At 46.5% G+C, this 18,441-nt stretch overlaps 1 protein-coding gene across 3 annotated transcripts in view; it reads left to right on the top strand.

The window, feature by feature from the left end:
* The window catches only part of Stac (SH3 and cysteine rich domain), a 122,230-nt gene that overhangs the window by 40,973 nt on the left and 62,816 nt on the right, over nt 1–18,441 (top strand). Inside the window, exon 2 of one of the 3 annotated variants that reach the window (XM_017596138.3) lies at nt 11,908–12,154. The exons of 1 other annotated variant lie outside the window; for it this stretch is intronic. In XM_017596138.3, the coding sequence (XP_017451627.1) occupies nt 11,908–12,154 (247 nt within the window). Of the gene's footprint in view, nt 1–11,874; nt 12,155–18,441 lie in introns of all 3 variants that reach the window. One more of the 3 variants, NM_001108784.1, reaches the window with a different exon arrangement.

Here is an 18,441-nt window from a genome sequence, read left to right as displayed (position 1 = left end):
AAAAACTCTTCTATAGGGATGGATAAAGGGGTCGAGCAGAGTCCTCACCACTTAGTACAGGGTGAGCGTGAGCAGAATTTGCCCTGGTGATGCTGTGCTCAGGATGTGGCTGCCTGGCGACACGGGATACTGAACTTTACGGTGAAGTTACAGAAATCTCCAGGAGCACTGGTGATAGGCGTGTCCAAGACGGCCTCCCTGTTTCCCATTCTTGTTACCTAGTAGGCTATGCTATACTCTGGGTGAATGTGTGGTAGACAACAGCAAGAACAAACAGGAGGAAACTTCGTGCAGCTCCCTCTGATAGATAGACATCACTCCAGGAACTCGGTGCTGTCCCTCTGAAAGATTTTATTGAGGACCATGTTAGTTTGTTATGGCTGCTGTAATAAAAATGCCACAAACTGGATGACATAAATAACAGGGTTATTTTTTTCTTCATTCTAGAGGCTGGGGATCCAAATCCACATATTGAGTTCTTCTGAGGCTTCTTCCCCCTCCTAGCTTTGCAGAGGGCTCCTTCTCTGTGTGTCCTCACCTAGTCATTTCTTCATGTGTCTATGTGCATTATTCTTAGTCCATGCATCTGTGCACGTGCGTGCGTGTGTGTGTGTGTGTGTGTGTGTGTGTGTGTGTGTTTGCATGAGGGCGGGTATTCATGTGCATAGAGGTCAGAGGTCAATGTTGAATATCTTCCTCGGTTCCTCTGTCACTCACTCCCTTATAGTTGGAGACAGGGCCTCTCACTAAACCTAGAACTCACTGCTTCCGCAGAAGGCTAGCCATTGTGCTCTACTGACCTACCTATCTCTGTTCTCCAAGTGCTGGCATTAAAAATGCATTATTCTGCATCCAGCTCTTACATGGAGATGGAAACTTGGATACCTATGCTTGTGCAGCAAAAATTTCCCCACCTGCTATCTCCCCATCCCCCAAATGTCCTCTTCTGGTGAGGACACCAGTCAGATTGGAGTAGAGCACATTGTGATGGTCTTGTTTTGACTTTAATTACCTCTGTAAAAGCCAGATCTCCAAACATAGTCACATTCTGAGGTGCAGGGTGGAGTGTTAAGTCTTCAGCGTAAGACTTAGGCAGGATACAGCTCAGCCTGTGATCAGTCCCTACTATTTAAAAATCTGTGCTTAATAAACAAAGCTTAACATTGTACGTAAGTGTACATGTTTATTCTGTAGCCCTGTGGTTATTTAATCAGTGGATTCTATGAATCAAATTCTTGAACAGCTCATGGCCTAAACCACTTGTATGCATTTGAGATGGCTTTTTCCATGATGCACACAGCCAACATCTATCAAGAGTCAAGCTTTTTACTCTTAAGAAAAAAAATGATTAGTCCCAAGATTAACACCCCCTTTGTTTCCCTTAGCAACAGCAGCAGCATGAGAAGCAGAAGAGACAACATATGGCCAAATGTAGTGGGGCTTGGTGGCCACAGTATCTTGCAGCTCAGCTTGACTGGCCTTGATAGGCCATGTGGATCAACAATCATAATTTCCATTGATCCTCTGTTCCTTTTAGATAGAACTTCCCCTGGTAAGACTCCAAAGATGATAAGGGTCATTGAAACATTCATTCTACATCAGATGACTTCAGGCTAATAATGAACCCTCATGTGTAAACCTCAAGGACCAATGTCAACATTGCTAATGATTTCCTGACTTAAAAAAAAAGGCAATTTTAAGCACACACTCCACCTGGAAGTATTTCCCCTCCAAATTCTTTGCCCCAATCACAACTAAATTTGCTTCCTCTTGCCCTTCCCAGCCCAGCTCCATCATGGTCAGCACCTCTATTTACCCATGCACTGAGTGGCTGGCATGTAATTTTGTAAATCCCTCTCCTATCAGGACCCCAATAGAACCTCAGACTATTTTCTTTTTTCTTTTTTTTTTTCTTTTCTTTTTTTCGGAGCTGGGAACCAAACCCAGGGCCTTGCACTTGCTAGGCAAGCGCTCTACCACTGAGCTAAATCCCCAACCCCCAGACTATTTTCTTATACTGAGATTAATCCCTGAGCTTATAGCCTCCCTCACCTCTGGTGGCTTCTCACCTCATTTTTTTCTCTCTTTCCAACTCTTTCCAAGACTCTCTTTCCAAGGAGGAGTCTCTAAATATATTATATCCGACTCTGATGACATCATCATACTCAGGACCATGTATTACTATGCTGACATCATACCCAGGAGTTGTTTCAGAAAAAAAAAAGATGTGGATAGAGAATGCATCTTTGGAAATCTGGGGTGGGTATGTGGTGCTCTGGCTGTGTCCATGTATCTAAGACAGAGACGGTGACTGGAAACAAAGTTAGAGGAGTGGGTCCATCCAAAGTTACAGGGTACAGTGGCTCTTGTATCCTATAACAAAGAGAAGTTCAAGGTTATCTTTAGCCTCATCATAAGTTTAAGACCAACCCAGGCTTGGAATATGAGACCCTGTCTCAAAAAGCAAAACTTAGTTCTTTTTGGTGGATTGGGAAAAATATGTCTCTGACTCTTCTCTCCCTCCCGATGCCTTCTTTCTCTGATGGCATCAACTAGACAGCAGTCCTAGTGGACTTATTACTTTGTGATATCCATGCATGGTCTTCTGTCACCCCGATCGTTCCCAGTGTTGCTGCTTGCCTGTAGAAACATACCCTACAGTCTGAAGAATGGACTCTGGTCTTTTGTTTCATGGTATCCTGCAGTGTCAGAGCTGTGAGAGAATTTGGAAGCAGCAAGTTCATCTTCCCCATTCCTGTTGGGACTCACAAGGCTTCGGGGACTTGCTTCAACCATGTAGCTGTCGGGAGCAGAATATGGAGTTGGTCCTGTTCAATAAATGGTGCTTTACAGGCTGTTCATTAAAACAACTGGGAGACGTTTTCTGACTTTAAAATCACTGTCTAAACTCCAGTGAATCTAACCTAGAATGTACTGGGCTCACAATGAAAGACATCAGACATAGACGGGAGAGATGGCTCAGTCAATAAAGTGCTTGCCATATATGCATGAGGACCTGAGTTCTAGTCCTCAGCCCACATAAAAAGGCAGGCATGGTGCTCTATGTGTGTAATTCCAGCCTGGAGAAAACAGAGGAAGGAGGATCTCGAGAACTAACCAGGCAGCCAGCCAATCAGTGCATCCAGTGAGAGAACCTGGCACAAGAACTAAGATAGAAAACAACTGAGGGAAACACCCAAGGCTTGGCATTCATGAACACACAAATGCACGTGTGCACACACAAGCAACACATGCACACATAAATGCACACACGCACATTCTTGCACACACAGAATCCAATGCAAGAATTAAAAGCTCAGCATAAAAATTGGAAAGCTCATCGTAGGCCCCGCACTCTCCCAAGGCCAGAGCGCACTGTCTGCCCACTAGCCGTGGGTGTGTCTGGGAAATACTCCGACAAACCACAGCCTCAGCTAAGCTTGAAACAGATTCAGTTATTTTGTCCACATGGTTGACGGAGGGTGAAGGAGAGTGTGTCTCAGAGAGAGTGCACGTGGGCAAGGGTTCATCACCTGCCTCTGCTTGCCGAGGAACTCATTCCCTTCATGCTCAGATCATCAATTAAATTAATCATATCTACAGGCAAAAAAAAAAGGCAACGACTATTTCTACAGGAAGATGTAACTATTTTAGAGGACATGAAATGTCAAGAAGAAAAACATGCTCATTTTCAAAATCAAAGATGTGGGTCACATCACATAGGAAAATTCAGGACGGGATATTTGCTTGTCAATGGTTGTCTGATGACCTCATCTGACTCCTGATACGAAAGCCAATGTGGTACTGATGCTGTTTTAGATAGCGGAGAGGATGTCTGTAAAGGCAACTGATGCTTTAGCATCAACAATCAGGAAAATAAGCTCCGAGTGCCCAGAGGAACTGTGTGCCTCCTCCCAAGCTGCTGCCTATGCGGGCAGATGGGTTTGCCGCACCCTTCCCCACATAGTTCAGATGTGATCCGCTTGGAAGATCAAGTACATGCTGGTTACTTAGCTTCATCTCTACTGCAAATTCACCGATGGGTGAATCAACATGTCTGCATTACGGTCGCCTTCAGGCTAAATTCTCCACCTGCTCTCAGGATGCCCAGTGTCTGCGCTTCCTAATGAGCGGCCACCTGAGAGGCACCAACATGGCAGCTGTGTAGATCATTGCTAAAATCCCAGCGGGGTGACAAACCGTACTAAGCTGAGAGATTTTTCTAAGAGAAGATTGAGGGTGGGTTACTTTCTCACCAAAGTTCTGACTCCTTCGCAGGGCTTTGGAGTCAGAGACATACACGTGGAGCTTCACTCTGTGGCTTACTGGAATTTAGATTGCCATGTGTCTTAGTTAGGGTTTCCATGGCTGTGAACAGACACCATGACCAAGGCAGGTCTTATAAAGGACAACATTTCATTGGGGCTGGCTTACTGGTTCTAAGATTCAGTCCATTATCATCAAGGCAGGAGCATGGCAGTGTCCAGGCAGGCATGGATACTGAAGGAGCTGAGAGTTCTACATCTTGTTCCAAAGGTAAACAGAAGACTTACCCCCAGGCAGCTAGGAACGAGCTGGGTCTCAAAGCCCACCTCCACAGTGACACACTTCCTCCAACAAGGCCGTACCTACTCCAATAGGACAACACCTCTTAATAGTGCCACTTCCTGGGCCAATCATATTCAAACCACCACCCTGTATGTCTGGTTTCACCACACCATACCATATCTCTGGTTTTTCATCTATAAAATAGGTAGTGACCTGTAACAGATGATCTGTGCCTTCCCAGCATCCTGCTCACCACTCTACATTACTCCATAGTGCACCAGCCTCATCCATCTGTAAACTGGTCTTTCTCTTCCAGTTCTTGGCATCTCTTCCCTCTAACTCCTTATTTCTCTCATGTTCTGGACAATCAAAAGATCTATATCCTGGTCTAGAGGAGGCTCAGTCAGTAACACACTTGCAAATGCCCAGAAACCAGGTTAACAATAAATGTTGGACATGGTCATTGGTGCCTGCCAATCCCGGCACTGTGGAGGGGAGACAAGTGGATCCCAGAGGACGCTGTCTGGCTGCCTTATGTTACCTTATGTCTCAAATAATGAGATGGACGGGCACCTGGCCATCACATGTACCTGCACACGCATGAACCACACCCCCACAGACAGCACACACATGAAAATCTGTATTCAACAAACACCAATCCTTCTGGCTTGCTTGTATCCCTCTGGTAGCTGCCCAAGTATTGCATGTTATGCCCACCCCTTCTCAAGGACAGAGCTCAACAACCAGCCCTGTTAGGCACCATCAGATTAAAAGCAGCTTGAAAGTAACTAGCATTTAAACAAAACTCTTCAGAAACAAAATGCTAAGACGTTACAGCTCCCTTCAGCTACCCCGTCTCCTTACTGATCAGCATCAAGGCAGACTCAGAAACTGTCTTTGGCCACTACCACATCTACGGTCTTCCTCTCTGGACATTCTTTCTTGAAACTTTGTAACCACACACTCAGAGCTTCACAGGATCTGCTAAGATCTCTCAAAGACCACCCTACCCTTTACAGTCTTAAACCTCTGACTTATATTGGGGTTGGGATAAATTTGATCCCATCGGCTTTCCATCCTTCTCCTAGTTATTTCCTGTCTTTAGCTTCCATAATAACCATTTCTCTAGGTCCCCTTCTTTGGCAGCTTCTTCTCAAACACCATTGCCTGGCCTCATGATTCTTCTTCTTATCTACATTTGTACTATCCTGGGCTCTGTCCTTAGGCAGTGTCTCTCAAGGGTCTGCTCATGACATATGTAATGATTACCCTTGGTCTCATGGCCCTACTTGCCACCCATCCCTCTTGCCTCCCCACTCACTATCCAGCTCAGACCTCCCTCCTGAATGTCAAAATCATCTATCTACTTACCAACATTTTGACTCCCCCCGAATTCTAAATAAGCATCTCAGACCTCCTGGTCTCCATGACAACGTGTCTTCTCTGACACCCTTCCAGTAAAAGGGCATGCCTCTGTTCACTCAGTTGCACCCATCAGAAACCTTAGAGTAATTCATTCATACCCTCTAACCCCTCAACAAACTCCTGGGTCCACTTTCCAGATGCACCTGGAGTCCAAGTGAGTCTTACCACGCCTGTCAGAATCGCCTCGGTCGGCTTCTTTTCACAGGCATCTCCCAGCAGCTCTCTTTGCCTCAATCTTGCCTCCTAACCATCTGCTTCTCAAGCACTCCCTAGAGCAGCCCTTCCAATAAAAGTCTGCCCTCATCACCTCCTTGCTCTGAACCAGTGCCCTTAGGATAAATTCCACAGTCCTTACCATGACCAGCAAGGAAGCCTCAACCTGAGCTGACTTGGGATTCCTGTCCTGGCTGCATCCTCATCGGTTGCTGCCGGGATGTTGCTTTCTTGCTGGGACCATGGCTGCTGGCTTTCTCATTACCCACAATGCTCTTCTGCTGGCTGCCCAGCTCCCAGCATTGCCTTGTGCTAGTTCCTTCCACTAGCCACAATGCTCCCCTGTAACATTACTCGCCCACCCAGCCGCCACTTTCTTCACATCTCTGCTCAAAGGTCACCTGTCAAATAAGCCTGCTCGTGACCTTCGGAAGCCTGTCTCTCCTATTATTTCCCTTTGTAATACATGTGCTCACTCAAGTGTGTTGCCTTTTATTCTTTATTTTCTTCTGCCTACTTTAAACCTTAGGGAGGTCGGTCTCACTGCTGAACCCTTTCCGCTGCTCAGTCACCAAACCTGAGTGCTATTACTGGCTCCTAGTGGCAGCCAAATGGATATTCATTAGGGAGTTGTTCAATGAGTAAGGGAATGAATGATCCCCTCCCTGCAAGGTCTCCTAAGATATGAGCCTGAGGATGTAGCTCAGTGGTAAACTGTTATGTACAAGGCCCAGCGTTTGGCTGCCATCACCCAATGAATACATACGTGAATGAATGTTACTGACATGTTAAGCACTGAGGTCTGAATCATTTCCAGCACGTGAGAAGATACTTCCAAATGTTTGTAGAACCTAACTGTGGGGCGCAGCCATTAAGAGCACTTGCTGCTCTTCCAGAGGACCTGAGTTCGCTTCCCAGCACCCATGTCGGGCTGCTTATAACTGCCTGTGACTCTGGGGTTCCCTGCATACATGTAGTGCAGACTCACACAACACATAAAAACATCTTTTAATTCTTTTATTTTTGCAAGGTTATTATTCTAAATAGAACTTACCTCAGTGGTTGTGCATAGGAGTTAATCAATTTTTTGCCTTATGTGCCTGTCAAATTCTACTTGCATTTTCTCATTTTGTATCTTCCTCTCTGGTCTCTGCTCCTTGAGGGTTGGATGAAGAAAATGCTTGTTTGAACTTGCAACCAGAATCCTATTTAATTGGTAGGCGTGTGTTTCTTCTCTTTTCTGTTTTACCTTTTTATTTGTTCTTTGTGAATTTTACATCATGCTCCCCGATCCTTATCCCACCTTGCCCACCCTTGCAACCTCCCCCACCCAAACAGAGAAAAAGAAATCTCTCTGTGGAAGTTGCTGTCGTGTATCACCGTGTGTCCCATAGCCTACCCTCTGGTCCACACATCTTTGCTTGTAAATGCTAGTTGTAAGGACTCATTGGTCTGGTAGGAAGCTGCTGGCTTCTGCCACTCAACAGATACTGGAATCTCATTGAGACTCTTCTCAGATATCCTGTTGCTGCCCTGTATCAGAAAGCTTCTGTAGCAGTTCATTGTTGGGGTGGATATTGGGGTGGGCCAATTCAAAGCTCTGGATCTGAACCTGAGAAGTGACTGAGCTGGTCAGCCTGTCTGCTGTCTGGCTCTCACACCCCTGGGGCCAGCTCACCAGCAAACCCTGCGACTAGGGCCAGCTCTACCCTTCAGGTACAGGATATGTTTTGCTGGGTAGTGGAAGGTGAAGGATATGGCCTGTTCTCCCACTATCCCACCAGTTAGGTGTCAAGAGACAAGGGCGGGAGAATGCACATCTCCCTCGCCCATGCTGCTGCATGGCAGACAAGCTGAAGGCCCAGCTCTCCCATGGCCACACCCTCAGACTGGCTCACCTGTGTGCCCCGCATCAGGTTCAGCTATACTGGGCTACCTGAGTGAGGTACAGGGTCTGCTTTCTGGCTCTGATGACCTTGGGGCTAGCTCTCCTGCCTGCCATAAGTGGCAAGGAGTGAGGGGTGTGTGTCCTCAGGACTCCCCAGCTCAGGTCTTTTCTCCTGCACCCCCTGACCAGAGTCATTCAGCTCCACTCTGCTGCCCACACAAGCACAGGGTCCCAGTCTCCTGAGTCCTGCAGATGGTTAGGGGCAGGGCTCTCTTTCCTGCTCTTAAGACCCGAGGGCCAGGTCTTCCACCTCTTATAGGTGATGAGAGGGCAAGGGAAGAGGGTATCTCTCCCTCATCCAGGGAGGCACGTCTTTCAATCAGTCCATTTCAATAAGAAATGTCCCATTGGCTTCCAACAAAATCTCTGGCTCTAGAAGCAGGCAGACCTCCCTGCCTGACGCAGTGTCTACCCACGAAATGTGCCAGAGCAAGGAAGAGAAGTGCCAACTTCTGGCTAAACTTCTGGAGATCACAGCCCTTTGTCCCCATTCCAAAACCTTTGTCCCACACTCACTGACCGGGAAAAGGTCCACATTCCTGAGACCTGGTGTAACTTCCTTCCACTCGTGACCAACACCTGGAGACTCACTGGCCAAGTAAGGAATGAGCCTGAGGTCAGCAGAAAGAGTTAACATGGAGCCTGGTTTTCGGGAGCTGTTTGGCCTTAAGCTGGCTACTCGATCTCCTTCATTTCTCCAAGGCTCCAATATCATCTTCCTGGCCTACGCTCCTGTGTTGGTTACACACTGTCCTGTAAGCAGAGCAGATGTGTAACTTAACAGCATCAATGCCATCACGTGATGGGTGTGTGGACGGACAGTCTGCACGGGTCTTGGCTGGGAAGTTGTGGTCTCCTCTAGAGTCCCCTTTTGTCTTGCAGGAGGTGGTATGGTTCAGGTCAGTGAGCTCCCTGGATGGAAGCCTTGTTTCACATAATTCCTCGGGTTATCACACGTTTGGTCCTGAAAGCATTTGTCAGGCTTCCAAAGGAGTCACAGGGTTCTGCCTTCTAACTAGCTTAGAGCGCTTCTCCTTCACATCAACACATTCTTCTTCTTACTCATACTCTTGTTATACATGAATACATACACACATGTATGCACGCGCGCACACACACACACACACACACACACACACAATTTTTGTGCTTTGATATAAAAATCTAAGAATTCCAAATTAGTGAAAACATGTCATTCCTCTTTCCAAGACTGGGTTAATTTATTTACTGTGACTATCTCCAGTTATGTTATTTTCCTTCAAATAACATTGCTTTTTTCATCTTTATGACTGAAAAGAATCCATATATGTGCATGTGTCTCTGTGTGTGTGTGAGAGAGAGAGAGAGGAAGAGAGAGAGAGAGAGAAAGAGAGATCTTACATTCTTCATGTTTCTCTGTTGCCATAGAGAATAGATAACAGAAAAGCTAAGTAACTTAGCTTTTGCAGATGTACTCAACCAATAGCACACTTTCATGAAATGTCCTTATATGATAGTACAATATTCAATGGATATAGTTGTTTTTTTTTAAATATCATTACGCGTGTGTATGTACATGTGCACCACAGTACACAGTGTCAGTCACAGTACAACTTGTGTGAGTCAGTCTTCTTTCTATCATGCGGGTCCCAGGAATGGGACTCAGGTCTCCAGGCTTGATAACAAATGCCTTTTCTTTGCTAATCCTATTCGTCGGCCTGATATTGAAGTGAAATAAAAGCTGAAAAGCCTGGCGAGCTCACATCTGAGCTCTCAGCAGCAGGCTGAGGAAAGAGGACATCTTGCGAGTCTGAGGCAAATCTGGGCTGTGTCGTCGTTAAGTTCTAAGCCAGTCTAGGCTATATTGTGAGATCTTGTCTCATCTTTGTCCCTAAAACTGGACAAACCCTTAAACTGACAAGTTCACAGAGTGGAAAATAGACTGTATTCAGTATTAAGAGCACTTCCTGCTGTCCCAGATGACCTGAGTTCAGTCTATTGCAAAACGACAAGACCATTTGGGGGTGGAGACGTAGAGCTTTCTGGGGCTGTGCCTTGCTGCACCTCTATGACCACAGTGGCTTCCTAGTCCTCTGAGGTCAAGATAGAAGTGGGGAGGGAGGTGACAGGCTTGACATTGCCCTACCAGCTCCTCTTCAATGTCCTCAGGGAACCTGGCCCCACTGTGTGGAGACTCCAGTCAGCACAGGGCACCTTCACGCATAGCTTCATCTGCTGTACAGATGTAATTTCAGGCAAAGGAAGAATAGCTACGGATGAAAGGAGCGGACCAAAGGAGCCCACCTCAAAGGTGTTGTGACCCCTGAAAGCCATACAGCTAATCCTTTGTTTACTCCTTCCCTCTGGGTGGCAGGAAGACAGGTGCTAAGGGTTGATAATAAAATGCAGGAGAGATTTTTAATGAACCATGTTAGCTGGCAAGACTGAGCAAAGTCAAGGTTGATGCAGACTGCTACCAGTGCTGGGGACCTAGGAGTCTGAGAAGCAGAGGTTGGACTCTTTGTTTAGTGCAGGGATTGATCCGAACGTTTTGCCCATGCCAGGCAAGCACTCTACCACTGAGCTGTATCTTCAACCTTGTTTTTTCGTGATTTAATTTTGAGAGGTAGAATTGCCAAAGCTGAACCAAACTCACTCCACAGGCCTTGTGATCCGCAAGCCACAGCCTCCTGAGTAGCTAGGGGTCTAGGCCTGCACATTCGGCTGAGACTGCTCTGTATGCCTAAGGAGAAGGGAGTTCTCAGCGGATTTTAAGCACAAAGCCCCTGCGCTCACATCTGTGTATCCAGAAGCTCCCTCCCGCATGGTCAGATTAGCACAGCAGACTGGACTCGAGTCCTGCTAGCACCCTTCCAAATTCATGTGGTATCTCGCTATTCGTCCCAAAGGCAAGCTTACTGAGGCCGAAAACTAGGGCAAGGATACCTGAAGGGTCAGGAAAGCTAAAGAGGCATTTGAAATACTAAGTCATAAACAAATACCACATACATAAACATATATCATACATGTACCTCACATGCCCCCATACCACATACACACAGGCACATGCATATATATATAGATATATAAATATATAGATATATATATGCATGTATAATACACATGCATGTTTAATACACATGCACATATACTATTCACATGCATAAGCATATACTACACACACACACCACATGGGCACACAGGCATGTCTTGCACACAATACATGCTTCTTTCCACATGTTTCAGATACAAGCAGACTAGCGAGCTTCTGGTTTGTGTCCTGGAGACCATTTAACCATACTAATATCAAGACAGAGGGAGACATGGTTTGTATAATATGCTGTCGTTAGAGACAAATAGTTACTGACCGGTCAAAAGAGAGAGAAGACAGTATTACACACACAGTCTTGGTACTCAGGAGTTCATACCTCACTTCCAACTATACAAACTCAAAAGACAAAAGGTCAAAAGCCTAGTATTCTGAAATCCGTGTCCTGGGACTTCGGGCAGCACGTCTGGTGGGGCCTAAGAGAGCAAAGCTGGGAAAGACAAAGGTGGAATGGGGCAGATGGAGCCTCTGTCTGCTCACTGGCTTATGGGGCACAGGGCGGACTACTGAGTCCCATTTCTGGTATCCACTAGCCTTGGACTGCCCACACTGGGGCTAAGGTATGCGTGGGGTCCAGGGCAGAGCTGGCTGCATCCCCCACAGGAGTCCCAGGACCCATCATAAGAGAGGCTGTCCTGTCATTACCTTGCAGCTCCAGAAACTAAAACGGTCACTTTCTTTCAAGACCAAGAGCTTGCGGAGCAAAAGTGCCGACAACTTCTTCCCAAGGACCAACAGTGATGTGAAACCACAAGCAGACCTGCTGGCCAAGGCTAGCCCAGGCCCCAGCCCAATACCCATCCCTGGAAGCCCAGCATCCATGCCCACCAAGGCTGGCCTGCACCCCGGCAGCAACAGCAAGGTCCACGCCTTTCAGGAGCATGTCTTTAAGAAGCCCACCTTCTGTGATGTCTGCAACCACATGATCGTGGGTAAGACTCCCCCACCTGTACAGGTGCAATGCCCCTGGGAAACTGAATGAGTGCTGGATGCCCAGGTTCAGGGACCCACAGTCCAGCTCTGAGTTTCAGAGAGTCGGTTGCAAGAGGGTCCATGTGGGGAGTGGCCTTGAGGGTGGGGACTTGTGCAAAGCAAAGGGAAGCAGGGCCAGGTGGAGGGAGAGTTTGCTTGGAATCTGATCAGAACCATGACAGCAGCTGGGCATCCTCCACCAGGAGCCCCGTGCCTATTCTACCTTCTCTGTATGTGACCCTTGTATGCCTGCCTGAGCCTGTTATTCCAGGTAGGCACAGGAGACCTGAGGTGAAACTGGACACCTCAGTGATGGCTATGAGGCCAAGAAGGTAGAACGTTCTCTGATTCCCTCACCCTCGTCAAGGTCCAGTTAAGGGGTGGTCAGTGTAAAAGAGAAGAGAGAGTTTCTTCTAGAACCAAATATTAGTGGCCATGGTCCCAGGAATACAGACTTAGGCTACCCCAATACCATGCTTCAGTGTTTCATGAGAGTTATAAATCAAGGGTTTTATTTTCCCAAATATGTGGGTGTGATTGGCAGGTCACAGAAAAGCAGGGAGGTCTCCGGTATTAGCCTTAGATGAGATCTGTGACATCCTCAGTCTTTGGGATGGTGGAAGTTTAAGGTCACCCCGTATATTCCGAGAGCTCTTTACCCCCAAGTCTTACAAGGCTGGTAGGTCAAACGCAGTGGGTGATTAATGACTGGAAAACTAAAGATAGCCCAAGACCAATTGTCTCTGGACCTGCAGTAGCTTAGCTCTCCGAAATGATGGAAGTTTTAATCAGTCGGAGAGTGTTACAAAGCACAGCCACACATCACACAGGTTTTGTCCCAAGACCTTCTGTTCCCAGGGGGTGGGATATTCTACGTGGGAAGCAGCATCAGAGTTATTGCTGCTGTAGCCACGAGACCTTTCAGATAAGGCTTGCCGCCTCACGAGTTGCCTTTCTGCTCTCAACTACCCCTGTTCTTCCTCCAAGCAAACCACATTTAGAAAATGAGGTCTGTATTGGTCAGATTTCCATCCCAATGCCACAGGAGGACAGCCACACAAACACCACACTGAAACGAGCCACCTTTCAAATCTCCCTTGAGCAATATTCAGATCAGACAGAGCCGGACTGACCGGGACACCACTCAGCAGCTCCATCTTCTCTTGTCCTGGCCCCTCACGCTTTCCTTAAGCCAGAGACCCAGACTTGCATGTCACCCTCCCAGCAAGGACAGGAAGGCAAGGAGCCATGGCTTCTTGAGCCAGAGGTGGCCCACTGCGAGTTCCCTTGGTTGAGTACAATGAATGACAATCAGGAAGGTAGAGAAATGCCATTTGATTTTCCAGCCACCTGGAAAGAGGGATGGATAAAGAGGTGGAGAACAGGCTCAGCTATCTGATCCGCCGACACTTAGGTCCTCTGGATTTCTCAACCACTTTGCCCAGGAGATGCAGTTCCTTCCTGGAGCTCCCACCCACTCCATCTCCATCTGAGTGAGCCACCCGGCTCCCAGCGTGGGAGCCTGAGGGGGTCCCATCACACCCTATGCTCAAAGTACTTAGGCAGCCTGCCTCCTGCTTGGCTTTCCTGAAAACCTCCTTTCTGAATCCCATGCCTGCGTCTCTTTCGGTCCTTTTCAAGGTAGCGCTATTCATAACCCTGAAAGAGGTACTGATGAGGATCTATTTTCGGTCACATTGTGATGCGTGTGAAAAGACAGGGAGCATGTGTTTTTCAGAATGAGTAATGGAAATGAGTTCACCTCTGAGGAATGTCACAGCCATTACCCTCGTGGGGTTCTCAGGACACCACGAGCAACTTTTTAAGACTCGGTACTGAAGAAGGTTGCACTGTGTTGTATCTGAATAAAATTTTATTGTGGCTTCCTTTTTTAAAAGTATGTGTCTATGCTGGGAGGTGGGGGTGAGGGTGTAGTGTGCACATGCGCACCTATGCTCACACTGGCCAGAGTTGGAACGGCACCTAGCTGTGAGCCTCCTGACGGAACAGGTCCTGGGAACGGAACTTAACGTCTTCTGAAAGAGCAGCCAGTGCTTTTAACGGCTGAGCCATCTCTCCAGCTCCACCTGACTTTTTTTTTTAACTTTTTGAAGACAGAGTTTTCATGTATCTCAGGCTGGCCTAAGTAGTTCTCATGAGGATAACCCTGCCTTTTCTCCATCAGGGAACTGGTATTACATGCGTGTGCCACCACACCTGGTTTTGTAAGGTGCTGAGATCAAAGTCAGCTCTTCGTGAATGATGGGGGTAGTGGTAGGTGCATGTGGAGACCAGAGGTTAAAGGTCGGGTACCATCCCTATCACTCTCCTTATTTGTTGAGGCAGGGTCTCTCATTGAACCTGGAGTTCACGCTTTCTGCTAGGCTGGATGGCCAGGAGCACCAGGAACTGGCCACCATTCTTCCTAGCATTTATATGGGTTTTTGGCATCAAACTCAAACCTTCTTACTTGCTAAGCAAGCACTTTCCCCCTTAGTCAGTTGTTCTCAATCCATAGGTTGTGACTTCCTTGTAAGGTCAACAACCCTTTCACAGAGATCACATAAAACCACTGGAAATGCAGATGTTTACACTACAATTCATAACAGTAGCAAAATTATAGTCATGAAGACCCGCCAGAAATAATTTTATGATTGGGCAGCATCACATCATGTGGAACTGTGTTAAGGGGTCACAGCATTGAGAGGTTGAGAACCACTGGTCTAAGTCATCTCTCAGCCTGACTGCTCATTTATCTTTAATAACAAAAGCGGAAAAGGGATAGTCAACACGTCAGTCTGATATTGACAAGGATTTAACAAAGCAAATGAGTGTCTTCTTCAAGGAGAGGAGAGAATGGATAGAAAGATGCCAAGGTGGAACAGAAGTGATACAAGAGGCATCTTTGAAAGAAAGATGAGGTTGATATCCTCTTCCTCCACCACTACCACAACCATCACCACCATCACTACCACCACCATCACCACCATCACCACCATCACCACCACCATCACCACAATCACCACCACCACCACTAACACTACCCAGGTTTCTGAAACAAAAGTATACTCACAGCTGGTATGCCTGTCCTCAAAGCTGTAAAGGTCATATGCCCACCATGAGTACACTGACAGGAAAAGATAGGATCATAGCTGACCATCTATTTCAAGTTCCTTCACGTTCAACTTGATGCCCATGGCCCTCCCTACTGAGTTGGCTCCCACACTCTGTGGGTTAAGCAGATCGAAGCCTTGCCCTCCAGCCAGTCTAATCATGTCTCTAGGGCTTGCCTATTGGAGTGATGGTGGGCCTGCTGGGGATATTTTTTAATCGTTTGGTATAATATTTTAATTTATTCTTTGAAATCTTTATACATGAGTTCATTGTATTTCAGTCATATTCAGCCCCTGTCCCCCTCTCCAACTTTTTCCAGATCTCCAATTCCCCTCCCAACTCTATGTTCTTAAAAAAAAAAGAAAGAACAGAAAGAAATAGACCTTACTGTTTGCCCCATTCCTATCCATAATCTTCTGCAGGTCTTGTGGAGGAAACCAGAGAAGCTGTTAGTGAATGCAATATAGTCTTTTGGTGTCCAGAAGGTACTTTTTCTTCCCAGTCCTCTCCAATTCCTGTCTCTTACAATCCCTCTACATTCTGTTCCTCAGTGTTCCCTGAGACTTGGGGGTAGGGGGTGTGATTTCTTCTTGCCTCTTTCTTCTATCCCCCCCTACCATAATTGGTTACTTAATCAAGCCATGATAGACGACCCAACCTTTCATAGAAATGTGAGTGAAGCAAGCCGTCCTATGTGCCTGTGAGCTCCAAAGATGAATGGCCCTGCCTCTGGGACTGCAGGACTTGAGATTAGGTGTTAGATGAAATGGAAAGAATTCTGAACTGATTAAAGTCCTAGGTGAGGACACTTTCATTTTTCCTCTGAGTAGAGCCTCTTGTGCAATCCTTAAGGCTCTACAAGGAGAATGAGGATCATGGACCATCTTCCTTTATGTCACCTAGATGGTGTCACCTAGATGGATTCCAACTACTGCGTTCTCCCTTGATATTGAATTGAGTACTGGCCATGAGCCACGCAGGGGAACACTGAACCTGTGTGACAATATGCAATAGATCAACCTGTGCTCTTGGGTAGCATGCGTGTGAGTGTATGTGTGCATTATCACATGCTTATGTGTCTATGTACAGAGTGCGTGTGGAGACTGAAGTCAATGTTGGGTATCCTTGCTCTCCATCTCATTCTTTGAGATAGAGCCTGGCATTAAACCTGGAGCTTAACAATTTGACTTGACTGGCTGGCCAGCATGCTCCAGGGAGTCCGTCCATCTCTGTCTCTCTGGTGTTGAGATTATGCCACCATATCCATCTCTTTCCCTAAAGTAAAACATGTGTTCTTAATACGACTAACCCCGGGCATGAGTCTGCTCCATCAATTAAGGAAATTTTCCCCTACAGGTCCCAAGTTTTCATTTTTGCACTAGACACCATGCTTCTAAGGCTATTTTAAATTAATTTTAATGGCTTTAGCTGTAGTCTGCTTAGAAGATGTAGCATATTAAATGGACTCGGATTTAATAAACAGGTTGTTAGGAAAAACTTGTTGAATTTCCTTGCTGAAAATTTCAAGTCTCCTTGAAAGAATCCATGCCTTTCATAACTGTCCAGGTTCTTTCTCCACAAGAGAGATAATAATAGTGTTGTCTTGCGTAGGGATTATGGTGAGGGTGCTTAGTTGTAGGGTATTCCCTTAGGAGGAGAACCAAAGAAATAGAAAAGACAAGAGAAGGCATTTAATGAGACTGTGGTCTCATCCATAGACTATGTCAGACTGGAGCAAGTAAAGAATCCCTCCAGAAACAAGAGACTTCCCTTGTACTTGCCGTATCAGCCAGTCACAGGCCACGGCTGCCCTGGGATGAAAAAGGAATGGGGCGGGGCTGGGGATTTAGCTCAGTGGTAGAGCGCTTACCTAGGAAGCGCAAGGCCCTGGGTTCGGTCCCCAGCTCCGAAAAAAAGAACCAAAAAAAAAAAAAAAAAGAAAAGAAAAAGAAAAAGGAATGGGGCATCCGGCAAAAAGGATCTTATTTGGCTAAGACTAATTATCCTGCAGAAAGGGGGGACGTATGACATATTAGCAGTCAGTGATCACTGCACCAGTGTGATAAATGAACGGTGAGCAAGCCACCAGCAGGCTGTCCATCAGCATCCCTCAACAGGGCAGCATCCTCAGCCGGGATATGAGCTGTGAGATGCCGATGCTGTAGGGGCAGCATCTTTTGATGAGAGTGCATTTAAGATGCAGAGAGACCCAGCTGCCCATGGCCCCATCGCTATTCCAATGAGTCACTTGACATGAGGAGACACTACCATACATCCAAGATAGACCTTTCTGCTGTGCTCTTGTCTGACCATCATTTTGTTTCCTGGTCTGCTCTGAATGCATCCCATTGTTCTAGCTACTAACCAATATTTAGTAAAAAAGGCACACATACACATAAACACAAGACATGAGATTTAAAAAGAAAGGGCGGGGTTGGGGATTTAGCTCAGTGGTAGAGCGCTTACCTAGGAAGCGCAAGGCCCTGGGTTCGGTCCCCAGCTCCGAAAAAAAGAACCAAAAAAAAAAAAAAAAGAAAAGAAAAAAAAAAGAAAGGGCAACGCATATGCAAGGAATGAGTTGGGTGGGAATGGCCAGAGACTTGGGGAATTTCTAGAGTAAAACATAAAGTCTGTGTGCTCTCAGAGCTGACAGAACCTCAGGGGTACCTGCGGTCGTTTCAGTGAACAGCACTGCTAGGGCTGTACAATTTGTACACAAGAAAATATAAACATCTCAAGAGCCTTCCTAGACATATATCAAATAGAGGCCTCCTTAGGGAGTAGTGTGTCTCCTGAACACCATCGCTTTGAAAGGGTAAAACCCTTGTCCCCCTGGCATAAGGAGAAATGTGACAAGGGGCCATAGGACTACTGATCTGTGGCCATTTTTCCCTGTTTTGTCTCAGACAATCTATTCTCCATGGAATGTTCTGGACACTGTTTTCTCAGCTTGTTTTTGGCATTCTGGCATTTGTCATCTGCAATATCCTTCCTTCCTTCTCTGGCCCTCCATCTAGCTAATCTTAAATCTACTGAGACCTAATTAAGAGGTGTCTGCCAGTTCTGTAACAAACACTTGTTATCTCTGAAGTCTTGAGTCATTTCTCACAGCCCAGACTTTGGTAAGTTCCTT

Source organism: Rattus norvegicus, chromosome 8 (assembly GCF_036323735.1).
Source record: "Rattus norvegicus strain BN/NHsdMcwi chromosome 8, GRCr8, whole genome shotgun sequence".
Taxonomy (NCBI): Eukaryota; Metazoa; Chordata; class Mammalia; order Rodentia; family Muridae; genus Rattus; species Rattus norvegicus.
Note: the sequence above shows the minus strand (reverse complement) of the source record. Positions and strands in the feature narration are given on the sequence as shown.